The sequence below is a fragment of the Papaver somniferum genome, chromosome 10 (genome assembly GCF_003573695.1).
Source record: "Papaver somniferum cultivar HN1 chromosome 10, ASM357369v1, whole genome shotgun sequence".
Classification (NCBI taxonomy): domain Eukaryota; kingdom Viridiplantae; phylum Streptophyta; class Magnoliopsida; order Ranunculales; family Papaveraceae; genus Papaver; species Papaver somniferum.
The window spans coordinates 54,730,345-54,739,384 of record NC_039367.1 but is presented as its reverse complement, the minus strand read 5'-3'; the positions used below and the strand labels follow the sequence as shown (position 1 = coordinate 54,739,384).

The window sequence follows — 9,040 nt, the reverse complement described above, 5'->3', positions numbered from 1 at the left end:
ATAACACATTATGCAGCCATATTTTGATTTATACATCAACTAATTTTGTGTTGCAACTAATAAAACGATATACTCTCTCTGTTTTAGGAAAATCGATACTTTCACTTTTTTAATTTTGGCCTATTTGTTTTATGTTCTCTCCACGCCGTGACAGCAGTGTTCTAGTTTATCTTTTCCGAAAAATAAAATAAAATGAATTGTTAAATATTTACTTGAGACACATGCAGGCCAACATGGTCAAAATGGAATCGTAACATTGAGATCCGACAAATTTACCAGTTTTTATTACTTTCCAGTACTCCTTTCTTTTTTCTCTTTGTAGGAAACTCAGGAAAAATTATCGATTGTTGTCTTCAAAATCAAAACCCTAAATAATAAAGAATCCCATCAGAAGGTAACATTAATTTTCACTTTCAGTTTAATCATTTGTGTATATAGAAATAGTAATTGAGATTTGGTTTTATCAAGGGATTAACATATGTGCACTATATTGATAATTAGAGGGTCGGTGGTGATTAGGTTTGTTATGAAATGTTAGCATCTATTATAGGTAGGATTCTAACATATGATTTACTTTTATGAGCTTTGTTGATGAAATAAGCTTTAGGGTTTCAAGTATGACTGTGATCTTTGTTTGAGAACTTCAGAGTACAGAATCTGAGACCCAATTCACAATGAATCCAATTGTTTTCCTATGGTTTTTATTGTATTCATTGAAATCATTTTGAATATATTTAACCAACTTAAGAAATTTTTGCTAATGGCTTTCTGGGGAGATGCATGTATTGGCTTAGAGCACTATAAATGAAAAGCTGTTTTGTTTATCATGCTTTTGTACATGATAGGATTTGATTTTCTTTCTAACGGAATTACGTATTGAATAAAAAGATTGGGCCATCAAGGTGTTTGGTACATTTATGTTGTTGTGTTCTTGCTGGGAGATTTAGCTTATTTGTTTTTTCTGATTTGTGTTTATTAGCAGGAATGAGTACGGGATCTTCTGATCAGAGTTCAGAAGAGATGAGTGACCTTCATAAAGATGAGGGTTCTGCTCATGTCAAAAAATTAGACCTTAATCCATTAGAAAGTAAACAAGAGGGTGAAGTTTATGATCATAGATCTCAAGTGGAATTGAATCAGGAGGAGGAGGAAGAGGACGGGCAAATCTCGTCACCTCCTGATGTAAGGTATGATGAGGAGAGGAAAGCAAATGGCAATGGTATTGAAACATTACAGTCTTTCGAAGGCGAAACCCAAGTAGTAAATAACAAATTGTCTCGAGAATCTAACTCCCCTATGGTGGAAGATACTTTAGGTAGTGGAGCAGGAAGTGGAAATGTTCGTGATGAAGAATCGAATAAAAATTCAGGCAAAACTGAACTTGCCTTTAATGAAGTGGTAGATGGAGGTTCTGAGTTTATTGAAAGAGATCGGTATAATAATTGTGAAACTAAGAAAGATGCTTCTTATTATTCAAGTAAGTCACCACAGAATAGTGATAGACTGGAAGGTAGGATGAGGTCTCCTTCTGCGCAACAAACTGCTGGTCGGAGATTGTCTTCTTCACCAAAGGGAGTTCGTGATTTATCCCATGCCCCTAGGTCGCCTACCTCAGCTTCTCCTACAAGACGAAATTCTACTTCTCCTGGGAGGCGGACTCGGCAAGACCTTAAGCGGAAGGATGATCCTGATAGGAAGCGCCATGTAGCATCCCCACGAAAACACTACTCACCTCCTGATCGCAGAAGGAAAGAGAGATTGGCATCTCGATCTCCCACGAGGCGGAGGGAGTCCACTTCTGGATATAGAAGAGATAATCGTGATAGATCTAGATCAAGGTCCCCATATGCAAGAGACCGTCGTCAGATATCCCCAAGGTGATTTTTCTTTCAGGATGTGGTTTCCTATGATACCTTCTATTGTGTGTTAACTTTTATTTAGATCTGAGAAATTCTACTCTTTGAATTAAAAGTTTTGCATATGAGCATTAAGCTTAGAAGTTAGACCTTTGACTACTCATCTCTCTAGAGGGACGAGGTTTGGTTTCTAGGAATGCTGATTTAGGGGTTCATATCTGCCATTTTCTACCAAAGTATGGTTTGCATCATTCTTTATATCAAGGTGAAAAGCATGATCATGTTTGTGTTATCAAGGTTAAAAATGATGTTACTACTAGCCGAAATTGGTTGCTTTCAGTTTCCTTTCCTACTATTCTTACTTGTACATGCATCGAACTTTCGGTTGTTGAAGCCAAAATATAGGACCTCATACTAAGGGAAACAGAATGAAGCAGCACCCTCTACATAAAGCATTGCAGTGTTACATAAGAAATATTTTCATTGTCTGTTTGTAATTTGCTAGAGCTATTATGATGTGGTTGAAGGGTGCGATTTCTCTGTCAACTTTGTAGATCAAGAACCCTTATACCCAAAACGATAATACTTAACTGAAAAATACCGTACCTAAGAGAAAGCTGCTTTCTGGAAAATGAAATATAAGCCGGTATTCTATGAATTTGCAATATGGTGGTGTTAGATTTTGATACATCATGTTTTTGTTGCAAGGAGGAGGTATTCCCCAAGGCGCAGGTCTCCACCAGGGAGCCATTCTCGTCATCGTTCTCCTAGAAGGAGGCCTTGGTCACCACCTCCGAACCGTAACACTGGAATCGGTAAACCTGGAAAGAATTTGTTTGTCGCAGGATTTAGTTTCGTTACTACAGAGAAGGATCTTGAAAGAAAATTTTCAAGGTTTGGCCGTGTAAGAGATGTTCGCATTGTGCGGGATAAAAGGTGACATCTCCTTGCATTTGATTGATTTTAACTGTGAAAAATCTACTGATGACAAGGTTTCTAATCTCTATGTTGTTATCAAAATTTGATGGTGCCCTTTGACCTGCTCTGTTTATCCATAGTTGAGACGTTTACTGCTGTTTCATATGATAGGCGGAATATTTCATTCTCTGTTTAATATAATTATTCCTACCAGAGTTCTTTTGTTTGCTGGATGCTAGTCCCACAAACTGATGTATTATTGAAAATTTGAGATTTTCCATGTTAAACGTGCCTTTTCCTACAACAGCTTCGTTAATTTGTGTCCCTTAGTGAAAACAATATTTATTTCAAACTACTTTACATAGTACTGAGAGTATGATACAAATAGTTCTGCTGGGGAAGAGAAATGATACAAGTCTTCGGCATATTAAACTTATGGCAGTTAATCTTTTGACGATGTAGCAAAGCCGCCTCCCTATTTTTAGGTGTTTCAGTAGTTTTAACAAATCTTAGATTTGATTTTCCATAAGGTTTTCGATATGTTCTATACACTTCTATTTTTGATAAGTATGTCATATTGAGGGGTGCGACTTTTCTGAGTATGCAAGGAGCAACTGAGAAAAGCTTCTGGTTTGATTAATACTTAGGAAGTTTGTGCAATTTTGAATTGACTCTGGATATTTTATCACAATTTACAGTAGTCAGTTCTTACACTAGACTAGGATGCTCTCATGGAATATAAGTTTAACCTATGATGATCTAGAAAAAACACTAGTCAATTTTGGTGTTTTCTGACTGCCAGATGATCTAGAAAAAACACATTAACCTATGTTGTTTACAAGTTTGATTATTTTCAGCAGAACTTCTGGGCGCTCACAACTGCTAGAAATGCTCACTATTTTTGTATACTTCCTGCTTGCTGTGTCTACCAATAATTGTCTTTAACTTCGATTATGACACTCTTCTTATTTCAATCACAATGTCCACATAATAGTGACATCAAAGAGTTTCATCTTTATGTAGACCAACTTCGATAAGAAATTTTGTCAAAAAAATAAATAAATTAGGTAAGAAGTTCTTTGCAGTCTGATCTGTGGGAATTTGTTTGTGCCGGTAACTGTGAGGCTTAAATTTTTTTTTTTTGGGTTTAGTTTGAAATCTTATACTGGTCAAGTTATTATGAATAGTTTGATTATTTTTTTTGTTTTTGTTTTTTTGATTTATAACCTTAGCATGTATCTCAGTTTCAAAGATGTTAACATTTAATGGTTATTTGTTTGCTTTGATTTATTACATTCTGCACTTGTTAAAGATGTCCTTGACTCCTTGTCTTTTATTTAAGGTCTGGGGATTCTCGTGGTTTTGGTTTTTTATCATTGGAAAGAGATGAAGATGCGGATGCAGCAATTCGGGCTCTTGACCAAACTCAATGGAATGGTCGTGTTGTCCTGGTGGAGAAATCTAAAGCGCCTGCAAGCTAAAACATATAATTTTCTGGTTTGGCTGAAGAAGATCCTATGTGCAGTTTAAATCCATTCCCTGCAGCAATATTATAATTTCTGGATACATGTTTCAGAACGTGTTTGTTGCAAGACTCTATGTTTGGTTCGTAGAACGTGTTTCCAATGTTGTCAAAGGGAACTATCACTTTAAAGGTTACCTTCAAGAATCTTGGTGTTATCATGGTTGTTTACTCATCTCTAGATTAAGTAACAGATGTCTTTTGTTAATTTGTTGTAATCTACTATCTCTTCCTCTTACAAAAATGACAATTTGCATAAAATCCTGTTTCAGGGTTCACTGGCGATTAGAAATGAAAGTCACCTGCCTTCTTATGTGCCTAAGAATATATAGCTGAAGTTCGTTGTACCATGATTGCACTTACTCGTATTCCAGAGCGATTATTCTGGGCATCATGTACATAACTTCAGTTCAGTACCTTGCTAAAAGAGTGCATTGGTGAATCGTGCCCTTAATCATAATCTTTCTATTTGTGCTCGTCGAATGCCGCATCACTTCTTTTTAGAGTATATTTTTTTTATGGTGCAGGTGTCATCTTACCATATCTTAATTATTTAGGCGAACTCGACCATGCAGTAGTTAAGTCTGGGAAAATGCATTCACTTAGAACCTTACGGACTTGAGTGCGGTTGGTGTTTTGTGGTGCATGTATCTTTCATATTCTACATCTCAAGTTGCTGTCTGATCTTCTATCTGGACTTATTAGGTGCTTGGTGATTACACGGTTTGAGTGATTCTAATTCTTGTTGGGGTTATCTTCTTTTTCCTTTTCCATTTTCATTTCACTGTTGTTCTTGTTGTTTGCATTTTTTCTAGCTCATGATATGGAGCTTCCTTTGTGTTGCAGCAGGATATGTTCTTAGAAATACCCTGTAGGCAAAATTGATGACTTTAACCCTTACTAGCTAGCGCCTTGTGTACTTGGATTCTAGACAAGAGCATGTCAGGGTCCTCATATTTCAAAGCTGATCATTTTGGAGTTGGTTTACAACATCAGTTCTGATAATTTGGTTTCTGAAGGCTGTGAGACTACTCACTGACATGTTGCCTTAGCTGGTTGGAGACTTACCGTTGTCCTTTTATCCTTCTGCGTGCTGCCATATCAGGTTGTTCTATTCATCCGTCTCTTATTTTCGGACCATTTTGAATCGATTCTTTCCAGAAATCCTTACCCTTTAGGATAGTCATGACTCATGATAATTTAGGGTTACAACTGCTTCTGGTTCGTCGAACACCATCAAGCAGAACTGTAGTCTTAGACTGAAGAAAAAATAAAGTTTTTGATTATGTCTGTCTTAGGGTATGGGTCTAGTTGTCTTCATGGTCATCCACAAGAGCAGGAAGGTAACACTATGTTTGTTTACTCCTGACTCATCTGAGTCGTCTGGATCTGAGTCATCTAGATCTGAGTGAAATCACCTGACTCATCTGGATCTGACTCAATATGTTTGTTTTGAGTCAGATCTGACTCATCTGACTCAAAAAACGTGAGTCAATGGTTTGGTCCCGTGAGTCAGGGGTATTTTGTTACCTGACTCAAATGGGTCCGAGTCAGGGGTTATGTCTGAGTCATAGGTCGAGTTAGATCTGACTCAAAATGCAAAACAAACGGTCTGACTGCTGACTCGGTCCGAGTCAGAGGTTGACTCAGATCCAGACGCCGAGTCAGCTGCAAACAAACAAGATGTAACTAGTACACCTATTAGTACTAGTCTATTTGGAATCCCAATCCTTCTTGATAGATTGTAGGTAAGTTGGGATAGGGCTAACGGTTCTGGTCCTTGTGGAGAAACCAACCAATTGTAGCAAGTCCTTGTGGAGAAAACAACCAATTGGGATAAAGTATTTCACTAGAGGATGTTGTATTGTACTGGATGTAAATCTGGAAAGAAATAGCGTTTACAAGTTTTAGCTCTGAAGGTAAGTAGAATTTGTGACGCTTTTTCCTATTATTGCTGTTAATCGTCGGTAAAAGAATGATGTAATTCTCGAGAAAATGAAAAAGCATCACGTTTCATTATATCAGTGTTTTCGATTTAACATTCTGAATGAAGTAAATACATGAGCCAGAAGTATAGATGAATATCCTTGTGACTACTATTTGTCCAGTAAGTCTACGTGATGTAAACAACTCAGAGAATCAAATATTGAGTAGTAAAAATATCTCAGTTGACTGATAATGCTAAGTAATGAAAGGTACTCGAGATAAATATAACGATAACAACAAACACAATAAGAATGTAAATGCTTCTAAGTTATCATGAGACACGAAAGATCACGTGGTTTGACTTTCGTCTACGTCCACGGGGTAACGAGTGATGATTTGTATAAGATTGGAGTGGTTACAAGATCTTAAATGTTTTCCAAAGTAATAAAGATAACTCAAGAAAATAGATGTACTTAAGTTCTAGACATTAAAGAGATATAAGCTTAATTCTAGATCTTTCTCGGTAATTGTGTATTCCTTATTTGTTAGTGAAGCTCAGTATTTATAGCGCCTTCCTCATCAGGGATATCTTTGCTGCCTTTGGATCCATCGAGATCTGATGTATCTTCCGTACATGTTGTACCTTCGTTGAACGCGTGCCTCCTCTAGTCGGACCTTGCCACCTCAGCTTTCTCCATGTTCCCTCGTGAACTGCAAATCCTCATATAAGTTGTACCTTCGTTGACCGTGTAACTTTCCCAGTCAGACTATGCCACCTCATTCTTATCCACGTGCCTTGAGAACACGCGCCAAGGTAAACTTTATTGCATTTAATGCTGAATGGACGTCTTAGCTGTCTCTGACCATCCGACAGCAGCCACCTCCCTAGTCTAAGGCCTGTCTTTTCATCTTCACCGTCGATGCAAGCTTCCTCGAGATAAGATAAAGCAGATGGAGAAGGGGTCCCCTACTTTTCGGGTACCAGTGTATCGTCAAGGCTATCTTATCTTGCATACGATCATTGGGAGTGTGACACGTGTATGCGAGATAATTGGTATTCACAATTTGCGCCTTTTATTTTGTATTCTTCCAAAGGTAGGATGGGAAGAAAATCCTCCTCCACGCCACCACTTTTGCACGCATGCTTTGTGGTCCCCACGTTTACTTCCATGCAGTAATTGTCCCTCGAATATCGGAACAACCACCTTTTTGGATTACCCATCTGTCTATAAGAAGAAGTTTTAAGGAAGAATAAAACACTAAATTCCTTTTTCTCCTCCCATTGTCGCTTTCTCTCTGTTCTTTTCAGAGATTTTCCTTTTAACTTCTCCAACTGTTCATCTTCTTTGCCGATTGTCTGAAGCTTTCTTTGCCGCTACTTGATCTTCATCAACTGGTAAGCACTTGTATGTGCCTTTAGTTCTTCCTCATGTTGCTTTGACTTCCATGGATTTACTTTGCCTTTAGGGTTTTAATCTTTTTCAATTTTTGCTGATTTGACCGATTGATTGCATGTCTTCATTTTTGATTCGGTCATCTCCTCCATGCCATGTTAGATCTTGGGTTGTTCTTAATTTGCTTTATAATCACCATTATTGTCATGATTGAATGCTTGGAAAATTTTGTTTCTCTTTGACCAATAGATCAATCAATAATGCTTTATTTTGATTGATGAACCGACCTATATCACTTTTTTTCGTTTGAAAAATTAATCTCTGCTACAGGTGTTGTTGTTTTGACCAAAATGAGTTTTGATAATGTTTTGTTTTATCTTGTTGTTCATTAATGAATTGTTCCTCTTGATGTTAGTAACGATGAGATTACCGAAGAAGCCCACACGCAATGAAGGTAGGTCTAGATCCGTCGCCCAGCCTCCTCCATGTGTCGCTCATTACGATGCTACACCTTCTCCTCCACCATCTGCGTCTCCTAAGATTTATGAGGATGTTGAGACTCCCGAGGTTGAAGAAATGTTTGTTGAGAAACACCTCCTCCTCATTATGATTTACGAAGGCTGCAGCTGAACGATAAAGATAGTTATCAAAGCTGGTCTTTAAGTGAGATCTCCAAGTCTTTCCGTTGAGATATCCTTCGCCAATGGTCCCTATGTCCTTAATGAGTATTTGATTCCTTATGATGATAATAATTTGTTGATCAGCGTCGTCCAACTAGACGCATCTCTGCTTCTTCCTATGTATAACATAAAACACCCCTTTTACTATGATGTTCTGTCATCCAGGGACGATCATGCAAAAAAGACTCAGGTGCGGGGCGTAATGCAGTACACTGATAACTTCTGGTGTATGTTGCATGAGTGTTGGCTCCGTAGCAGGGAAAATACAGGTTTGAAGTCCTAGGACCCCTTCGCTTCAGGGAGGTGTAAAAAAGAAGATTTTACGCCTGATAGCTTCAACGCTATGTATGCGGATGCTATTCAGAAGAGCAACATTTTTCCTTGGAATGTGGGTTCTTAGTCGTATTCATCTTACTGCTAAGCAAGTCAGGGAGGGTGATACCCTTCGCTTGTTGGAAGAGATTGATAATACTGGGTTGGTTGTTATTCCTTACTCTGCCAAGATTTTCTTGCCCCATGCTGACCGCATTCGTCAAGATCATGACAAGCGATAGGCCCGAACTCCCTTTCGAGTGTTTGGACCTTGGGTCCATGGGTTTACTACTACTTATCCCAATGTTCCTCGTTCTCCCTCGTCTTTCCCTTCAAAGTATGATGGATATCATCCTTGGGTTTTCAACCCTACTCTTCCCAACGAGGTAATCTTCGTCTAAGATTTTGTGATTTCAAACTTGTACTGAACCT

General features: G+C 38.1%; 1 protein-coding gene across 6 annotated transcripts; it reads left to right on the top strand.

The window, feature by feature from the left end:
- Window positions 1–236: 236 nt before the first annotated feature.
- On the top strand, window positions 237–4,815 carry LOC113318322 (serine/arginine repetitive matrix protein 2-like). Of its 6 annotated transcripts, XR_003344428.1 has the most exons (5): window positions 517–550; window positions 980–1,877; window positions 2,565–2,792; window positions 4,117–4,429; window positions 4,569–4,815. XR_003344428.1 is itself a non-coding variant. In XM_026566468.1 (4 exons), the coding sequence occupies exons 2-4, from the start codon at window positions 985–987 to the stop codon at window positions 4,253–4,255; spliced, it is 1,260 nt and encodes a 419-aa protein (XP_026422253.1). In that variant the 5' UTR covers window positions 237–394; window positions 983–984; the 3' UTR covers window positions 4,256–4,621. The 6 variants fall into 6 exon arrangements, 5 of the variants coding, with proteins under 5 accessions (XP_026422253.1, XP_026422254.1, XP_026422251.1 ...); XM_026566468.1 differs by lacking the exon at window positions 517–550 and adding an exon at window positions 237–394 and having other exon boundaries at window positions 983–1,877; window positions 4,117–4,621; XM_026566469.1 differs by lacking the exon at window positions 517–550 and adding an exon at window positions 239–394 and having other exon boundaries at window positions 4,117–4,621.
- Window positions 4,816–9,040: the final 4,225 nt, after the last annotated feature.

Excerpts from the sequence above, each read along its gene's own strand:
- LOC113318322 (XM_026566465.1), top strand. Across the intron at positions 1,878-2,564 it reads CGTCGTCAGATATCCCCAAG|GAGGAGGTATTCCCCAAGGC; the intron begins GTGATTTTTCTT and ends TTTTGTTGCAAG. Across the intron at positions 2,793-4,116 it reads CGCATTGTGCGGGATAAAAG|GTCTGGGGATTCTCGTGGTT; the intron begins GTGACATCTCCT and ends CTTTTATTTAAG.